Here is a 20285-nt window from a genome sequence, read left to right on the forward strand (position 1 = left end):
TGAGACCGATTTATCTGCAGGTACATGTTCCGTCTCTTGCTCTACTGTGACTAACAGGGCTGCATGTATTTGGTGTTTTCCGGGAATCTCCCCACCTTCTGAAGAAGCCTAGCTGAAAATAATCTGGTAAACGTATTCATACAACAGGAAAATCACTGCCCTTAACGAAAGCACTTGATTTGATAAATGTAATTAAAACCATTATATACTGTAAGCACGGGTATATCTATAACGGGTGCAAAGTGTGTGGTGCGCATGGGCCCGTGTCTTGGGGAGCTCACACCGCACACTGCATCCATAAAATATACTTCCACTACCCCACACTGCAGAAATCACTGTGTGTGATTCCCAGAGATACGCACCTACGCATTAATCACTGGGAAAATGGTGCCGCTGCCTAGTGGTGTAACTACTGCCCCCGCAGCCCCCGCGGTGGCTTGGAGGCGCTGGGTAGCTTGGGGGTAACGGGGGCTGTAGTGCGGAACTCACTGGACTACGGAGGGTGTAGTCGCACCCCCCATCTGCCGGGCGCCCGCTGAGTCTGTTACCAGCGGGCGACCGGCTCCTATTCAAACCCCTGGCGGCAGCCGGAGGACGGAGCTCCCTCCGTCTTCCGGGTCCCACCGGGCACTATGGGAGTGATGTCAGGACGTCACTCCCATAGTGCCGAGGAGCGGACGCCGGGGTATGGACAGCAGCAGCACTGGAGCGGGGATAAAGGTAAGTGGTTTTTTTTTTCTTTGTGTGTTTGTGTACGCGCGCGGGGGGGGAGAGCACCTACAGGGGGCTCACTACTGGGGGCAACTACAGGGGGCTCACTACTGGGGGCAACTACAGGGGGCTCACTACTGGGGACAACTGTAGGGGCTCACTACAGGGGGCAACTACAAGGGGCTCACTACAGGTGGCAACTACTGGGGGCAACTACTGGGGGCAACTACTGGGGCAACTGCAAGGGGCAACTACTTGGTGCAACTACAGGGTGCTCACTACTGAGGGCAACTACAGGGGGGCAACTACTGGGCACTACTAAAATGGGCACAACTACAGGGGGCACTACTAGAAGGGGCACTGCATATGGGCACAACTATAGGGGGCACTACTTTAATGGGCACAATTACAGGGGGCCCTGCATAATGGGCACTACTACAGGGAGCATTGCATAAGGGACACTAGTATAGGTGGCATTGCATATGGGGCACAACTACAGGGGGCACTACTTTAATGGGCACAACTACAGGGGGCCCTGCATAATGGGCAATACTACAGGGGACATTGCATAAGGGGCACTATTACAGGGGGCATTGTATAAGGGGCACTAGTATAGGGAGCATTGCATTTTGGGGCACAACTACAGGGGGCACTGTATAAGGGGCACTAACTTGATACATACAGTTTACAGGTTATAAAATATGTTCCCAATAATCTGGTTCTACACGGACATAAAAACTGTGCAACCTGTCTTGAGCTGAGGTGATAGACTGACAGGAGCAGAGAGGAGGTTTGGCGAAGTAGATCTGTCAGCGTGGGATGTAATGGGCATTACTGTTTGGCATAATGTGTATTTGGCATTACTGTTTGCACAATGTGCTATTAGGGTCATTACTGTGTGGCATAATGTGTAAGGGGCATTACTGTGTGGCATAATGTGTTGTATGTGGCATTACTGTGTGGCATAATGTGTTGTATGTGTTGTATGTGGCATTACAGTGTGGCATAATGTGAAATAGGGGAATTACAGCATGGCATAAATTTGTTATAAGGGCTTTACTGTATGTCATGTGTTATATGTGGCATTATTGTGTGGCATGTGTAAGGGGCATTGCTGTGTGGCATAATGTGTTGTAAGGGGCATTCCGGTGTGGCACACTGTGTTATAAGTGGCATTACTTATTGTGTCATAATGTGTAAGGCACGTTGCTGTATCATGTAACCACACACCTTAAACGTCATCTTTGGGTGTGTTTGATCTTTGGGCGGGGGGGGGGGGGCCTGAAAGTTTTTTGGCATGGGGAGCAAAATTTACAGTTACGCCACTGCTGCTGCAATTTTCCTAGAGATAAGCGTATGCACAGTAGACACAGTGCCAGAGTCTACATGGCACATTGCTCACAAGAGAAATGGGTGGGAGGAACGCATGGAGACTGCACACGAGCCCCCTACTCTAAACTCTTAAAATATGTACCACACACAAGTCTATGCTGTTTAATTTAAATGAAATACATTTTTTAAATATTTTTGCATTTTAGAGGACCAATATTACTGTCTGTCTAACTTTAGATAAAGGAATAGAGGTGATTCCGGCAAAGCAGCCTTCCTGCAGTGCCACTCAAGGGCTGACAGGCCATCGCATGGCGCGCTGTAACCTTGAAGGGCACAGTTGGAGTCAGCCTGGACTCTCAGACTCCGCATTGCTCCGCCTCCCCTCCTAGTCCCTGCAGCTGCTGTCTCTGCACTGCTCTATCCCGCCCCCTGGTCCAATCCGCCCCCTGGTCTGTGCTGCACCGCTGCCTTCCCAAGCTACAGTGATGGTTTAAGGGGTTGGCAGTGGCGCACAATTGGGGACAATTCTTTTGGGCATGGTATTTACAGGCATACTGTGCACTTCCTGTGTGCACCGCGGAGGATGGATCAGCTCTGCATGATCCTCTATTGTTCTCATGCGCCTCCTCCCCTGATGATAGGCAGCCACACGGCTCTGTCCTCTGTGCGCCCTAAGCGAATTAATATTCTGTGTCTAATGGGGCCCTGTCTATATAACAGAGCTGGGACACTGGGAGGCTATACCGGGAGCAGAGAAGAGTGAGGAGCTGATGAGCACACAGGAGCTGAGATTAGTTATAGTGCTACAGGTGTCTCCAGTATAATGGGAAAGGGGAAGGTGGGTGGGGGTTTGTCAGGAGGGGAATGCAGAGATAGGAAGTATCTGTATTGCTAATTTTTATCTACTAGTGACAGTGACATAGGGAGAGATTTATTCACAAGAGCTAAGTGCCAAACATGCTAGATTATACTTGCCTAGTTTGTTTTTCCTCCCAGGAGAAGCCCGAGGAGGAGAAACAGGTGGGCGGCGATGGTGAGCGGGGCCTGACGTTTCGTGTAATTAAGCCCCACCCCCTTGCGCTAAATTGCCATGATTAAAGAATATTTAAATAGGGGACGGGACCAAATGACGCGTTTCTTGAAGAATCGCGTCATTAAGCCCTGCCTCCTACTCGGAGACCACCGATTGCTGAGGAAATTCCCCCCATTCTGCCCACTTCACTAAGAAATGGCCAGGAATGCAGGAGAAATGCCTACTCTACCAGGGGTACGGGGGGTTACGCGAAAAATCAGGAACCTCCCGCAACTTCCGGGAGAGTAGGCATGTATGCGCTAGATGTAGCGCAATTTGATACTTGTACCAATATATGACTATGAATATTGTATAGTGTAACCAGGCTCAGACTGTCTATTGAAATTTCTTGGTGATCCATTGCCTGGCTTCAGCTCCAAGTGGGCACTCTGCAATACCTAATAGAAGGACAATATAAAAGGAGGAAGTAACTGTAACTAATTGTAAGCAGAGGGTGAGATACCTATACACTATCTACATGACAGTTATAACTGTCCGGCATAGCAGCTTCCAATAATTCCAGCCTCTGTGTCTTCAGTATCCTCACATATGTGCTTATTTTTTTTACTATGCTGTGTGAGGGCAAATGCTCCTGTTCCTGTGGCAAAGTCAGAATATGTCGGCAAGCAATATGTGGACTCTGGAACACCGACACCGGGAGATTGATAAGTGTGGAATGCAACTTATAGCATTTCATGTGTGCTGGCAGCACAACTGGATAAATGATGTCGGCGTTCAGTATCCCCTGCCCACATTCCTCTTTGTTTTACTTTTTCTAGTATTTCACTCTCTCCCCCTGTCTTTATGGTGAGTCTGTTGTCAACTTTCTCCTGTGTGTTACCTTTTTCAGATTCTCTCGTCCTTCTAGTGCATCAGTGTCTCTTGCCCACTTTACCCTTTGTATTATATTTACCAGTAATTCTCCCTATCTGATGTAGTGCAGAGAGTATAGCGATGTTTTACCATGTAGTGTAACTTATAGAGGGGTCACTAGTGCAGAGAGGTAGTATAGTGATGGTTTTACCATGTAGTGTAGCTTATAGCAGGGTCAGTGATGTAGTGTAGGGTATAGAGGGGTCAGTAAAGCAGTGTAGGGTGTAGAGGGGCCAGTGATGTAGTGTAGGGTATAGAAGGGTCAGTGATGTAGTGTAGGGTATAGAGGGGCCAGTGATATAGTGATATAGAGATATAGTGTAGGGTATAGGAGGGTCAGTAATGTAGTGTAGGGTATAGGAGGGTCGGAAATGTAATGTAGGGTATGGAAGGGTCAGTGATGTAGTGTAGGGTATAGAGGGGCCAGTGATGTAGTGTAGGGTATGGAGGGGTCAGTGATTCAGTGATGTAGTGTAGGGTATAGGACGGTCAGTAATGTAGTTTAGGGTATAGGAGGGTCAGTAATGTAATGTAGGGTATAGAGGGGTCAGTGATGTAGTGTAAGGTATAGAGGGGTCAGTAATGTAGTGTAGAGTATAGAGGGGTCAGTGATGTAGTGTAGGGTATAGAGGGGCCAGTGATATAGTGCAGGGTATAGAGAGAGCATTAACGAAGGATATAGAGGGGTCAGTAATGTAGTGTAGGGTATAGAGAGGTCAGTAATGCAGTCCAGGGTGTAGGAGGATCAGTAATGTAATGTAGGGTATAGAGGGGTCAGTGATGTAGTGTAGGGTATAGAGGGGTCAGTAATGTAGTGTAGGGTATAGAGGGTTCAGTAATGTAGTGTAGGGTATAGAGAGGTTAGTAATGTAGTGTTGGGTATAGAGGGGTCAGTAATGTAGTGTAGGTTATAGAGAGGTCAGTGATGTAGTGTAGGATATAGAGAGTTCATTAGTGTAGGGAACAGAGGGGTCAGTGATGTAATGTAGGGTATAGAGAGGTCAGTAATGCAGTGTAGGGTGTAGGAGGATCAGTAATGTAATGTAGGGTATAGAGGGGACAGTGATGTAGTGTAGTGTATAGAGGGGTCAGTAATGTAGTGTAGGGTATAGAGGGGTCAGTAATGAAGTGTAGGTATAGAGAGGTTAGTAATGTAGTGTAGGATATAGAGAGTTCATTAGTGTAGGGAATAGAGGGGTCAGTGATGTAATGTAGGGTATAGAGGGGTCAGTGACGTAGTGTAGGGTATAGTGGGTTCAGTAATGTAGTGTAGGGTATAGAGAGGTTAGTAATGTAGTGTAGGTTATTTAAAGGTCAGTGAAGTAGTGTAGGGTATAGAGAGGTAAGTAATGTAGTGTAGGGTATAGAGAGGTTAGTAATGTAGTGTAGAGTATAGAGGGGTCAGTAATGTAGTGTAGGTTATTTAAAGGTCAGTGATTTAGTGTAGGATATAGAGAGTTCATTAGTGTAGGGAACAGAGGGGTCAGTGATGTAATATAGGATATAGAGAGGTCAGTAATGCAGTGTAGGGTGTAGGAGGATCAGTAATGTTATGTAGGGTATAGAGGGGACAGTGATGTAGTGTAGGGTATAGAGGGGTCAGTAATGTAGTGTGGGGTATAGAGGGGTCAGTAATGTAGTGTAGGGTATAAAGGGGTAAGTGATGTAGTGTAGGGTATAGAGAGGTCAGTGATGTAGTGTTGGATATAGAGAGTTCATTAGTGTAAGGAACAGAAGGGTCAGTTATGTAATGTAGGGTATAGAGGGGACAGTAATGTAGTGTAGAATATAGAGAGGTTAGTAATGCGGTGTAGGAGGATCAGTAATGTAGTGTAGAGTATAGAGGGGTCAGTGATGTAGTGTATGGTATAGAGGGGTCAGTAATGTAGTGTAGGGTATAAAGGGTTCAGTGATGTAGAGTAGGGTATAGAGGGGTCAGTAATGTAGTCTAGGGTATAGCAGGGTTAGTAATGTAGTGTAGGGTATAGAGGGATCAGTAATGTAGTGTAGGGTATAAAGGGGTCAGTGCTGTCGTGTAGGTTATAGAGAGGTCAGTGATGTAGTTCAGGGTATAGAGAGGTCATTAGTGTAGGGAACAGAGGGGTCAGTGATGTAATATAGGGTATAGAGGGTTCAGTAATGTAGTGTAGGGTATAGAGGGGTCAGTAATGTAGTGTAGGGTACTGAGGGGTCAGTGATGTAGTGTAGGGTATAGAGGGGTCAGTGATGTAGTGTAGGGTATAGAGGGGTCAGTGATGTAGTGTAGGGTATAGAGGGGTCAGTGATGTAGCGTAGGGTATAGAGGGGTCAGTGATGTAGTGTAGGGTATAGATGGGTCAGTAATGCATTGTGTCGCATGTAGGAGGATCAGTAATGTAATGTAGGGTATAGAGGGGTCAGCAATATAGTGTAGGGTATAGAAGGGTCAGTGATGTAGTGTAGGGTATAGAGGGGTCAGTAATGTAGTGTAGGGTATAGAGGGGTCAGTGATGTAGTGTAGGGTATAGAGGGGTCAGCAATGTAGTGTAGGGTATAGAGGGGTCAGTGATGTAGTGTAGGGTATAGAGGGGTCAGTAATGTAGTGTATGGTATAGAGGGGTCAGTGATGTAGTGTAGGCTAAAGAGGGGTCAGTAATGTTGTGTAGGGTATAGAGGGGATAGAAATGTAGTGTAGGGTATACAGGGGTCAGTAATGTAGTGTAGGGTATAGAGGGTTCAGTAATGTAGTGTAGGGTATAGCGAGGTTAGTAATGTAGTGTAGGGTATAGAGGGTTCAGTAATGTAATGTAGGGTATAGAGAGGTTAGTAATGTAGTGTAGTGTATAGAGGGGTCAGTAATGTAGTGTAGGTTATAGAGAGGTCAGTGATGTAGTGTTGGATATACAGAGTTCATTAGTGTAGGGAATAGAGGGGTCAGTGATGAAGTGTAGGGTATAGAGGGGTCAGTGATGTAGTGTAGGGTATAGCAGGGTCAGTAATGTAGTGTAGGGTATAGAGGAGTCAGTGATGTAGTGTAGGGTATAGAGGGGTCAGTAATGTAGTGTAGGGTATAGAGGGGTCAGTGATGTAGTGTAGGGTATAGAGGGGTCAGTAATGTAGTGTAGGGTATAGAGGGGTCAGTGATGTAGTGTAGGCTAAAGAGTGGTCAGTAATGTAGTGTAGGGTATAGCGAGGTTAGTAATGTAGTGTAGGGTATAGAGGGTTCAGTAATGCAATGTAGGGTATAGAGAGGTTAGTAATGTAGTGTAGGGTATAGAGCGGTCAGTAATGTAGTGTAGGTTATAGAGAGGTCAGTGATGTAGTGTTGGATATACAGAGTTCATTAGTGTAGGGAATAGAGGGGTCAGTGATGTAGTGTAGGGTATACAGGGGTCAGTAATGTAGTGTAGGGTATAGAGGGTTCAGTAATGTAGTGTAGGGTATAGCGAGGTTAGTAATGTAGTGTAGGGTATAGAGGGTTCAGTAATGTAATGTAGGGTATAGAGAGGTTAGTAATGCAGTGTAGGGTATAGAGGGGTCAATAATGTAGTGTAGGTTATAGAGAGGTCAGTGATGTAGTGTTGGATATACAGAGTTCATTAGTGTAGGGAATAGAGGGGTCAGTGATGTATTGTAGGGTATAAAGGGGTCAGTGATGTAGTGTAGGGTATAGAGGGGTCAGTGATGTAGTGTAGGGTATACAGGGGTCAGTAATGTAGTGTAGGGTATAGAGGGTTCAGTAATGTGTAGGGTATAGCGAGGTTAGTAATGTAGTGTAGGGTATAGAGGGTTCAGTAATGTAATGTAGGGTATAGAGAGGTTAGTAATGTAGTGTAGGGTATAGAGGGGTCAGTAATGTAGTGTAGGTTATAGAGAGGTCAGTGATGTAGTGTTGGATATACAGAGTTCATTAGTGTAGGGAATAGAGGGGTCAGTGATGTAGTGTAGGGTATAGAGGGGTCAGTAATGAAGTGTAGGGTATAGAGGGGTCAGTAATGTAGTGTTGGATATAGAGGGGTCAGTAATACAGTGTAGGGTATAGAGGGGTCAGTAATGTAGTGTAGGGTATAGTAGGGTTAGTAATGTAATGTAGGGTATAGAGGGATCAGTAATGTAGTGTAGGGTATAAAGGGTCAGTGCTGTAGTGTAGGTTATAGAGGGGTCAGTGATGTAGTTCAGGGTATAGAGAGGTCATTAGTGTAGGGAATAGAGGGGTCAGTGATGTAATATAGGGTATAGAGGGTTCAGTAATGTAGTGTAGGGTATAGAGGGGTCAGTAATGTAGTGTAGGGTATAGAGGGGTCAGTGATGTAGTGTAGGGTATAGAGGGGTCAGTGATGTAGTGTAGAGTATAGAGGGGTTAGTGAAGTAGTGTAGGGTATAGAGGGGTCAGTAATGTAGTGAAGGGTACAGAGGGGTCAGTGATGTAGTGTAGGGTATAGAGGGGTCAGTAATGCATTGTGTCGCATGTAGGAGGATCAGTAATGTAATGTAGGGTAAAGAGGGGTCAGCAATATAGTGTAGGGTATAGAGGGGTCAGTGATGTAGTGTAGGGTATAGAGGGGTCAGTTATGTAGTGTAGGGTATAGAGGGGTCAGTGATGTAGTGTAGGGTATAGAGGGGTCAGTGATGTAGTGTAGGGTATAGAGGGGTCAGTAATGTAGTGTAGGGTATAGAGGAGTCAGTGATGTAGTGTAGGGTATAGAGGGGTCAGTAATGCAGTGTAGGGTATAGAGGGGTCAGTGATGTAGTGTAGGGTATAGAGGGGTCAGTAATGTAGTGTAGGGTATAGAGGGGTCAGTGATGTAGTGTAGGCTAAAGAGTGGTCAGTAATGTAGTGTAGGGTATAGCGAGGTTAGTAATGTAGTGTAGGGTATAGAGGGTTCAGTAATGTAATGTAAGGTATAGAGAGGTTAGTAATGTAGTGTAGGGTACAGAGGGGTCAGTAATGTAGTGTAGGTTATAGAGAGGTCAGTGATGTAGTGTTGGATATACAGAGTCATTAGTGTAGGGCATAGAGGGGTCAGTGATGTAGTGTAGGGTATAGAGGGGTCAGTGATGTAGTGTAGGGTATAGAGGGGTCAGTGATGTAGTGTAGGGTATACAGGGGTCAGTAATGTAGTGTAGGGTATAGAGGGTTCAGTAATGTAGTGTAGGGTATAGCGAGGTTAGTAATGTAGTGTAGGGTATAGAGGGTTCAGTAATGTAATGTAGGGTATAGAGAGGTTAGTAATGTAGTGTAGGGTATAGAGGGGTCAGTAATGTAGTGCAGGTTATAGAGAGGTCAGTGTTGTAGTGTTGGATATACAGAGTTCATTAGTGTAGGGAATAGAGGGGTCAGTGATGTAGTATAAGGTATAGAGGGGTCAGTAATGTAGTGTAGGGTATAGAGATGTCAATAATGCAGTGTAGGGTATAGGAGTATCGGTAATGTAGTGTAGTGTATAGAGGGGTCAGTGATGCCATGTAGGGTATAGAGGAGTCAATGATGTAGTGTAGGGTATAGAGGGGTCAGTGATGTAGCGTAGGGTATAGAGGGGTCAGTGATGTAGTGTATGGTATAGATGGGTCAGTGATGTAATGTATTGTATAGGAGGGTTCAGTAATGTAGTGTAGAGTATAGAGGGGTCAGTAATGTAGTGTAGGGTATAGAGGGCTCAGTGATGTAGTGTAGGGTATAAAGAGGTCAGTAGTATATTGTAGGGTAAAGAGGGGTCAGTAATGTAGTGTAGGGTATAGAAAGGTCAGTAGTATATTGTAGGGTATAGAGGGCTCAGTGATGTAGTGTAGGGTATAGAGGGGTCAGTAATGTAGTGTAGGGTATAGAGAGGTCAGTAGTATATTGTAGGGTATAGAGGGCTCAGTGATGTAGTGTAGGGTATAGAGGGGTCAGTAATGTAGTGTATGGTATAGAGGGGTTAGTAATGTAGTGTAGGGTAAAGAGGGGTCAGTAATGTAGTGTAGGGTATAGAGGGGTCAGTAGTATATTGTAGGGTATAGAGGGCTCAGTGTTGTAGGGTAGGGTATAGAGGGGTCAGTAATGTAGTGTATGGTATAGAGGGGTTAGTAATGTAGTGGTAGGTATAGAGGGGTCAGTAATGTAGTGTAGGGTATAGAGGGGTCAGTAATGTAGTGTAAGGTATAGGGGGGTCAGTAATGTAGTGTATGGTATAGAGGGGTCAGTAATGTAGCTTATGGTATAGAGGGGTCAGTAATTTAGTGTAGGGTATAGAGGGGTCAGTAATGTAGTGTAGGGTATAGAGGGGTCAGTAATGTAGTGCAGGGTATAGAGGGGTCAGTAATGTAGTGTAGGGGATAGAGAGGTAAGTAATGTAGTGTAGGGTATAGAGAGGTAAGTAATGTAGTGTAGGGTATAGAGAGGTCAGTGATGTAGTGTAGGGTATAGAGAGGTCAGTAGTATATTGAAGGGTATAGAGAGGTAAGTAATGTATTGTAGGGTATAGAGAGGTAAGTAATGTAGTGTAGGGTATAGAGGGGTCAGTGATGTAGTGTAGGGTATAGAGGGGTCAGTAATGTAGTGTAGGGTATAGAGGGGTCAGTGATGTAGTGTAGGGTATAGAGAGGTAAGTAATATAGTGTAGGGTTTAGAGGGGTCAGTAATGTAGTGTAGGGTATAGAGAGGTCAGTAATGTAGTGTAGGGTATAGGAGGATCAGTAATGTAATTTAGGGTATAGAGGAGTAAGATATGTAGTGTAGGGTAGAGAGGGGTCAGTAGTGTAGGGTATAGGAGGGTCAGTAAGGTAGTGTAGGCTGCGGGGGGGGGGGCTAGAGTCAGGCTGCGGGAAGGGGGTGTTAGGTATAGGCACCCCCAGGGAGGGGTTAGGTTTAGGCTCTAAGGTACGAGGGCTAGGTTTAGGCACCAAGGTGGGAGGGTTAGGTTTAGGCACCAAGGGGGAGGGGATTAGCGATTAGCTTTAGGCACTAACGGGGTGGGTTATGGTTAGGCCGCAGAGGGGAAGGGCGGGTTAGGATGCAGGAAGGGCGGTTTAGGGTTAGGCTGCGAGCAGGGGGGTTAGGTTTAGACACCACCAGATGGGGTATTGAGTTAGGCACTAAGGTGGGAGGTTTAGGTTTAGGCACCAAAGAGGGAGGGTTAGAGTTAGGCTGGTAGGGGGAAGTTAGGGTTAGGATGCAGGAAGGAAGGGTTAGGGGGTGAAGGGGGGAGGGTTAGGATACTTACCGATACCTTGTTGGGATTCTGAGCAATGGGATGCAGCTGTCGGTCTTCTGACTGCCGGCATCTCGACTTCCGGTCTCCCGTATGTATTCCATTCATTATGCTTAAATTATTTTTTTGTATTGGGGGGGGCAAGGAAATTTTCACCCTTGGCTCCAATTGGTCTAGAATTGGCCCTGATGGTCAAATGCTTGTATGATATTTTAAAGACCTGAAAGTATTTTTATGTGGTGTGGCAGGACCCTTTCACTCCAAGTGAATAATATGAAAACAGAATATAATGAGAGTAAGGCTACGTTATACATACTGGTGCTAAGATCCTGCACTTTCAGTTATGCCTCTAATGCAAATAAAGCACATCATATTAATGGATGTTAAAATAAAAATCAATGTACAAAATCGGGGCTGATTCTGCAAGGACTGTAATTGCAAAGCTGCACACAGGCTATAGATATATGATGTATGTACGCAGGCAGCTTTGTAATTGTGACACTTGCAGATATGGTAATGCAGCAGGAGGCATCACGTCATCTGTGCATTACTTATCCGAGCTGCATTGTCCAATGCAGCATCGGGTAATCTGTGTACCATCGGTCGGCTGCGGTGACCCATGGGGTCCCGAAGTCGGCTGCCACAGTTTATAGGAAGAGGCCAGGAAATCTCCGTCGGCTGACGGAGATCCTGGCTTCTTCCCTCCAAGGAACGGCGGTGACACGCCTCTGTTTCGGAAAACGGAGGGCATCGCCGCCCCCTCCCCGCCCCCAAATGGCAGCAGACTGTTAATCACTGACAGTGCAAGCTCGCAGGCCCGTTCTGCACACGTGCAGAAAGGGTCTGGCGCCTGTGCAGATTCCCGTTCAGCAGTGCACTAGCTAATCAGGCCCCCGTGACCGTACACGTGCACATTTGGAAGCCTTTTGTTCCATTACTGTGCATCTGACATGTGTCATTGACTTAGCATTAATTTCAAATGGAGTGCATTGCGAATTCAGATAACAGATTATTACTTACTTGCAGAGGACCCCTGAGTGGACACCGGTTTTCCTGAGACCTCCATCCCCCGACTCTTGTGTTCTGTAAATAAACAATAAACTTACTACACATAAATTGTCCATCCACACTGCTTCCCTTTCATGTTCTACGTTCAATGAGATTTTCTCAACGATTACACTATGGCCCGTATCCGATTAACCCCGAATATTATTCGGGCGCTAAAGGATCCCCCGGGCTATCCACCTCAGACAGGAGAAAAAAAAATCCCAAAAGCCCCGTTTTCGTGTCAGTGATTGCAAAAAAAACACACCGGTTTCATGGACCCTGTGTGTTTTCTCACAAAAATGGGACATTTTACTCACGAAAAAAGTGGGTTCTTCTAATTAGATAGCCCTAGAATATAACCAGGCAAAAATTTCTATACCAGTCCAGAGTCTCCAGACCATTTCTTTTGTGAGAAAAATGGTCTGGGCTAAATGGATACCGACCTATGGGCCTGATTCAGCTAATATCAGTGGGGATGTGCAAATAATTGCATTCGCACTGCGATCGCAGCCTGACATCAGGACGCCCACTTCCCCTTACTCACATCCGTATACTAGGGCAACATAGCAAAATAATCGGTTACATCAAGTAACATCGGACCCATACGCACAGTTAAGACAGGTCAGACCTAACTCAGAAATTACTAACTTCAGCGCACGCCATGAGACCTCAGGTTGCGTCCTGTATCGCAGTGACTCATTTATACAAGCCCATGCGACGGCGTTGAAACGCACTGGCACGCCTGCGTTCGCCCGACCACCCCCCCGTCACTGCCCACAAATGGCACTTCCTGTCAATCACTCTGCGATGGGTCTGCATAGCCGCCGCGATCGCAGTTCCGTTCACAGTGGCTGGTTCGCACAGTGAGATTGGCCGATAGCGTACGTATTAGCAACTGTGATCCTTGCTAAGTTGATCATATACAGTTGGGACTTAACTGTGTGCTAACACTATCAAAAATTTTATCATCACATGTACCCCACTGTCACATGATGCATTTATTTGCGCAATTATGTAATTAATACTTTCCCTTTTATATGTTTAATAGGAACCTTCTGTGTAAGTCAGGAATGTACGGACATAACTGTATTCAAAATGGCGTCCATTACCATTACCCTCTGTCTTTGTAGTACACATACATCCATCCGATCATTTAGACATTATGGGGTTTATTTATGAAGCTTCAGTCTGTAATACCCGTTGCTTCTGATCGTGTTTATGTCTGATATTTAAAAGGGCAATGCTGTTACTAGCGGCTAGTAAAAGCATTACCCTTTTATATATTGGGTATAAACATGATAGAAACATTGGACTGTAAAGCCCAACTCGTAAATAAACCATTATGAGTTTGTGGTACCTATTTAGCAGAGCATAAAAGAATAAATAGGAAAAATAATTATACATCACAACCCACAATATTGATAGTTTTGCCCCGCCCCCTTAGAGGCAGGGCCGCCATCAGGGGGGGACTGTCGGGACTCTAGTCCCGGGCCCAGACACTCAGAGAGAGGTGGAGGGGCCAGCATGTTCCTATCACCCACTGTGCAACAATTATATGGGGTGGCCTGTCTGCTCCCACCACCCGCCTGCTCGCCCACCTGGACACTCACTAGATAGTAGCTACTACCACCTTCCCCCAGCTCCTACTGCCATGGCCCGGCAGCCGTGCAATAATGTTTTGTTTTTTGTGCAAACCGGTATGCGCGTGACGTCATGCTGCTGAAAGGAAGAGGAGCCACGGCATGTGAGCCAGAAGAGAAGAAGGTAAGTGTCATGTCATGCGGGGGCTGGCGGTCAGAGACAGAAGATGGGCTGGCAGGTGGAAACAGGAGAGGGGCTAGAAGGTGGAGACAGAAGGGGAGCTGGCGGGCATAGAAGGGGGCCTGGTTGGCAAAGACAGATGGGGGACTGGCTGGCAAAGACAGAAGGGGGACTGGCTGGCAAACTCAGAATGGGGCTGGCTGGCATAGAAGGGGGGCTGGCTGGCATAGAAGGGGGGCTGGCTGGCAAAGACAGAAGGGGAGCTGGCTGGCAAAGACAGAAGGGGGCTGGCAGGCAGAGACAGAAGGGGAGCTGGCTGGCAGAGATAGAAGGGGGCTGGCAGGCAGAGACAGAAGGGGGGATGGCTGGTACTGGAGAGACACTGCGGGGCTTGAGTTGCAAAAACACAGGGGGGGCTGCCTGTTTTGTCAGTCCCAGGCCCGACAATTTCTGATGGCAGTCCTGCTTAGAGGTACACATGAAAATTAAGGACATGTATAAATGTGCATAGCCGAAAACACGGAATGTTTGGGGCACATCAGTACTAATTGAAGGAATGGGATTGAAATGCCAGCGGCTGCCCGACAGGATGAAGATACCGAGAGAGGCAGGTAAGTACCCTAACCTCCCCTGTCCCCCCCGTAACCCTCTCTTAGTGGTGCCTAACCCTAACCTCCCCCCTAGTGCCTAACCCTAACCTCCCCCCCGGGGGTGCCTAACACTAACCCTCCCTAAACCTAACCCTCCCGGGGAGGTGCCTAATGCCAACCTCTGCCTGGGGGTGCCTAACCCTATCCCTCCCCCCTAGGGGTGCCTAATACTAACCACCCCCCCCCAAAAAAAACCCTAACACTAACCCACTAACTACCATAAATCTAACCTTCCCCCCCGCGGCTAACAGGATGCGCAGCCTATACCTACCTCGTTCGGGCAAGCGTCCTCCTGGATTCCGGCATCGGGATTATGATAGGTGGCTGTATTTTCAAGCCTATCATGAATCCTTTGCCGGCATTCAGCAGTCGGGATTGTGACCGGCGGCCAGGGCCGTAGCTATGGTGGTGTGGCCGGTGCCACCACACAGAGCGCCACTGTCCCAAGGGCGGAGCCGGCCGCCCACCACAATCTGACATGACACATGCCAGCAGCCTTGCCTCTGCGGTGGCCTTTTAAATTTGGTACCAGTCGCTAGCGAATCATGGCTTGCGGACTGGCAGCCAATCAGAAGCAGCCACGCAGCTGCTTCTGATTGGATGCCGGTCTGTACTGCGATTGGTTTAAACTGCTGCCGCATCTGCCCTCATGCCCTGGCGCTGGGACCCAATACTCTGTCCCAGTGCCGATGAAAGATGTGTCCCTGCTTGGTGCTGCCGAGCAGCCGCAGAGAGCCCAATGCCAGCGGGAAGTGGACTGGGAAGGGGAAAAGCAGCCTGTCAGCATGGACAACAAACATGAACAAGAGAGGTACTGGGGGTGAGGTAGTGTGAGGTGCAGGGGGTGAGATGGAAGAAGGTAGTGTCAGGTCCAGGGGGTGTTAGAGAGAAGTAAGCTTTGAGGTGCAGGGAGTGGGTGGAAGAGGGATGCAGGTAGTGAGAGGTGTGGGGGGGGGAGAGGGAAGCAGAGGCTAATTCTCATGAGAGGGTATCCCAGAAGAAAGAGTAGATAGAGTTTTTGCTAGTGATTTTTTTTCTATGTAGTCAGTTGAGGTTGGGGGGGGGGGGGGGGCACCAATGCTCTCTCTCGTACAGGACACCAAAATGTTTACTTACGGCTCTGCCGGCGGCCTTGCGGCCACCAGTCACGTTATTACATCCCCCAATTGAATCACTTCCAATTTATTATGAACATTTGTTAGGAAGGACAGTCACATTTTGTAAGACTTTTCATGTTTAGCTAAATGCTGCTGTACATTGCACCTCCAGTGCTCTGGGTACTCCGTGTGCTTATCGGCTGCTGCTCTCTCATAACAAATAGTAACACAAACTCCTGTGGGGTCTTCTGAACTGGATGAACTATCAGTGTCAAACAAAGCTCTTTTTGATGCATTAGCCTTTTGGGCACATTTGAAAGCTACTCCATGCATTTACTTACTGGATACAGAAAATGATGATGACCATTTGCTGAGTGACTGGGACTGCAATCCATTGGCAAAGACTGCTGGATAATTTTGCTGCCCAGGAAGTCTACGAAGCGACACTGGTCCACCGTTATTAGAGATCACCCCCCTAGCAAGAGAAGAAAAGTTACACATGTGTAACCGTGCAAGAGCGTACTACGCAGCCTACACTTTACACTTGGGGCAAAATGGCGGTCACTTCTAAATGAGCATCATGGCCCCTAAGATAAATAAAAATACCATAACAGCCATAAAATAAAGATATAACCGAAAATCCATATTTCAAATAATGGAACTGATAAATACAAACGTATATATACATAGTAAACCCCTACCATGACATAACACACAGTAATGTGTATGTTTATTTTTATTACAAAGGCTGAGAATTTAAACCAGGTCTAAACTCAATATTAAAATTTTATATGGGCTGATTTAGCAGAGGACGCAGATGGTGATATTCACGTAGATTCCCGATTATCGGGAATCTGCGGATGTGCAGAATGGGTCCAGCTAGATCGTACGCAGGCTCTCCTATGCCTCTGCCTGCTTGATAGACAGAGGCGTTTGTGGGGTGGTGCTTGGGGGAGGGGTAGGCTACATTTCCGGAAAAAGCTTTGCAATTCCGTCCACTGCTGAATCAGACCCTATGTTAATAACCATAGCTGTTATTTCTCCCAATAGTTCATTAGCATAGTGAATGAAATGTCAGTGTATATCAACCCAGTTTTCTATTCTAAAAAAACAGGTTATAAATGTAATGAAATCAGGCTGTTGAAGGATGGTCAGATTGGCTGGGTATATGTGCTGCTCTGCAATTACTATAGATGCTTGCTGCATGAATCCAAACTATTTGCTAGGTAGCCATGCAGCCTGCTTAATTCATATGTACCTGGGTTTAGAAGGCAAATCTGATAACCCTGAGAACAGATACAGTGTAATCTCGCTAAGTATGAAGCAGCTCTATATAAAATAAAGTATGTAAATGAATATTAAGAGCGCTACTAATAAAAATTTAAAAATAATAATTAATGATAAAACAATAAAATTATAAGAATTGTGCAATAGAATGAGAAGAAAAGAGGAAAAAAAAGAATTGACATACACCATAGATTGTTTATAGCTCTTTTGAGATAAAATCATTGGAGACCGTGGGGTAGATGTATTATAGTGGCACGTTAAGTGCCGCTATAACGTTTCCTGCTTCGCCTCTTTACCGAGGCGAAGCAGGAAGCACTACCGGTGAGATATGTGAACATCTCACCGGCCGGAGAGGGGGAGCGTTAACTCCCCCCTCCGGCGCTACCCGCTACAGACCACATCGCATCAGCCTAGTGATGATGCGATGTGTGTCAGGCCCGGCCGGCTCCACTGAGCATGCGCGGGATCTCGCAAGTATCGCGAGATCCCCGCGTGCAGCCCTGGAGCCGGTAGCCGCCACAGCAGGGACAGCGCTGTCCCTGCTGTGGGTAAAGGCTAGCGCCAGGCTGTAGCTGTCGATAACGACAGCTACAGCCGGCCGAACGGTCAGACGATCTGACCGTTTACCGCCCAGACCCCCGATCATACATCGGGGAGAAACGGTATCAGTGCACTTAACGTGCGCTGATACCGTTTCTGGGCTTCATACATCTACACCCTGGTGCGGTATGTTTCAACAGTGTGCAAGGGATCACATACTAACTTTCCCTACCTCTGTCCTGAGATGGAAGTGGCAGCCAAGTCCCGTTAGTCTTATCCCGGCGGTGATGTGATCCCTGCTGATGGTAACTGTGGCGTTACTTCCCAGCGCTCCTAGCCACTGCTGACTGCTGATGGTAAAGCGTCTTGCCCGGTTCGCGGATGTTGATTGCTACCGACTGATGGTCACTATTGGCGTCCTGTCCCAGCGTGACCGGCCTGAGCTGGCCGTGAGTGATGACATTACTCGTGGATACCGCAGGTGATGGTACAAGTGCGGGAAGCGCAGCTGAGTATGAGATGATGTGCAAAAGTTCCTGGTGGTCTCCACTGACAGCCTCCAACGCGTTTCGTGCGATCGCATCCACGAGTGACGTCATCACTCACGGCCAGCTCAGCAGGGTTCACATCACCATCAGGACAAGACTGTTGAAACATACCGCACCAGGTCTCCACTGATTTTATCTCGAAAGAGCTATAAACAATCTATGGTGTATGTCAATTCTTTTTTTTCCTCTTTTCTTCTCATTTTGTTGCACAATTCTTATAATTTTACTGTTTCATCATTATTTATTATTTTTCAATTTTTATTAGTAGCGCTCTTAATATTCATTTACAAATCTGATAACCCTACTCTCAGACTGCTCACATTGGACCTTGCATTGAGATGGGTACTATTGATATGAACTATTGTTGTAGAACAGGGATGGGGAACCTTTTTTCTGCCGAGGGCCATTTAGATATATATCACATTATTCACAGGCCTGGTGCAGGACACACCCTCTCCATGTGACATCACACGGGGGCGGGGTCACAATCTCCGGTGATTACAGCAATGCCCGGAGCATTCTGAGAATGCTCAAAGGAGCTGTAAGGGCAGCGGTGTGACTATCTGATGCGTCCTAAGTGCTCTCCAGACGGCACTGTTACATAGATTCTGGCTGCAGGGTGCTATTCTAAGCACCTTGTTAGTCAGATGAGGCTAGCAGAAAAAAGCTCAGAGTGTCAGAAAAAATTATTCCGCGGGCCAAATACGGCCCCCGAGCCTGAGGTTCCCCATCCTTGTTGTAGAACCTGGGTGGTTGCAACTTGCAATAGTTACCAGTGGAATGTAAAATAGGGGTTAGCCCCCACAGATGTCCTTAACCAGGCTTGCAGGTTTATTGGTAACAAAGATAACACACACAGGGGGAGATGTATTAACGGCAAAAATGCGGTAAAACCCCCGAAAATGCAGTTTTCGGGGGTTTTACCGCATTCCCCGTATGTATTAAGCAGCAGGTGGCGTTACCCAATAGAAGCCTATGGGTTTCTTAGCGCAACGCTCAGGGCTGGGACGGATCCCTCCCATGAGCCCCCGCGGCCCGCGGCCTTCTGCGCATGCGCAGAAGGACTTCTGTGTGTTAAACCCGGAAGTCCCTCTGCCTGGCAGCATCGCAAAGGACAGCTCTCATCGAGAGAGCTGTTCTTTGCGATATTCTTGGTACATGCCGCGGTAATTAACCGCGGTATGTACGCGAAGTCGGGGGGGATGTACCGCATCGGTGATGTCGCCGATGATACATCTCCCCCACAGTGCTGTCACAAGTTGTGCCGGCGCCCGATGCAAGACACGCTCCCTCCGTGTGACATCACACGAAGGGGCGGGACCAAAAATGCTGGGACTTACAGCAATGCCCGGAACATCCACAGGATGCTTCTGGGGGCTGTAATGGCAGTGGTGTGACCATCTGAAGCATCCTAAGGACGCTTCAGGTGGCACTGCTGCAGAGATTCTGGCTGCAGGGTGCCTTTCCAGATTAGGACTTCCACATACAAGTTAAACTTGAAACTATGTATATGTGCACGAGTTTGCAAACTTATGTACAATGCTAAATCACCCCCATACTTGCATTAACAAATATATGCAGAGGTGGTCTTTACACTGTGGAAACACGGATAAGAGGTCGGGGCAGTGAGGGGGGGACACGGGTAGAACAGGCAGCCATGGATGAGGGGAGATGCAGGGAGAGGGGAGAAACCGTGGATAGGCTGCGGGCAGGGGAACTTAGAGAGAGGAGACACAGAGGGAGAATATAGAGGCACAGGCTGCGGCTGGAGAGGGGAGACACAGGGCAAAAGCAGCCGGCTGGGAGCGGAGACAGCACAAATAAATGGGAAAAGTATCACTTTTACGAAAACCTGACTCCGCAAAAAGAGCAGCTTTTGGGAAGTGATACTTTTGTTAGGGAGGCATGATGAATGAGGCATGATGAATGCCTCCAAAACATATTTTAAACTCAAAGCGAGTTTAAAATATTAGTGATAATTATGTCATGGTGAATAGGCCCCATAGACACCTCACCAGGGCTATAACTAGGAATGTGCAATCCTTGCAGCCGCACATAGCACAGGTCCTTGCTTCTGAGTAGCAGAGTGCCTGGAATGGCACCTACAGCCAGTATCGTGACAGCAGTGAGGATGCTACAGGCAGACACCCTGCCGTAATTACAGCTGCCCGGAGCGCCTTCTGCACTGCTGCAGTTTC

General features: G+C 47.2%; 1 protein-coding gene across 1 annotated transcript in view; it reads right to left on the reverse strand.

The window, feature by feature from the left end:
* COCH (cochlin) overlaps window positions 1-20285 on the reverse strand; it is a 90526-nt gene that overhangs the window by 15402 nt on the left and 54839 nt on the right. The window contains exons 5-6 of the mRNA XM_088456606.1: window positions 16054-16187; window positions 12178-12240 (exon numbers count right to left, since the gene is read on the reverse strand). Of these exons, the coding sequence (XP_088312732.1) occupies window positions 12178-12240; window positions 16054-16187 (197 nt within the window). The remainder of the gene's footprint in view (window positions 1-12177; window positions 12241-16053; window positions 16188-20285) is intronic.

Source organism: Taudactylus pleione, unplaced genomic scaffold (genome assembly GCF_031769625.1).
Source record: "Taudactylus pleione unplaced genomic scaffold, aTauple2 ptg000707l, whole genome shotgun sequence".
NCBI classification, from domain to species: domain Eukaryota; kingdom Metazoa; phylum Chordata; class Amphibia; order Anura; family Myobatrachidae; genus Taudactylus; species Taudactylus pleione.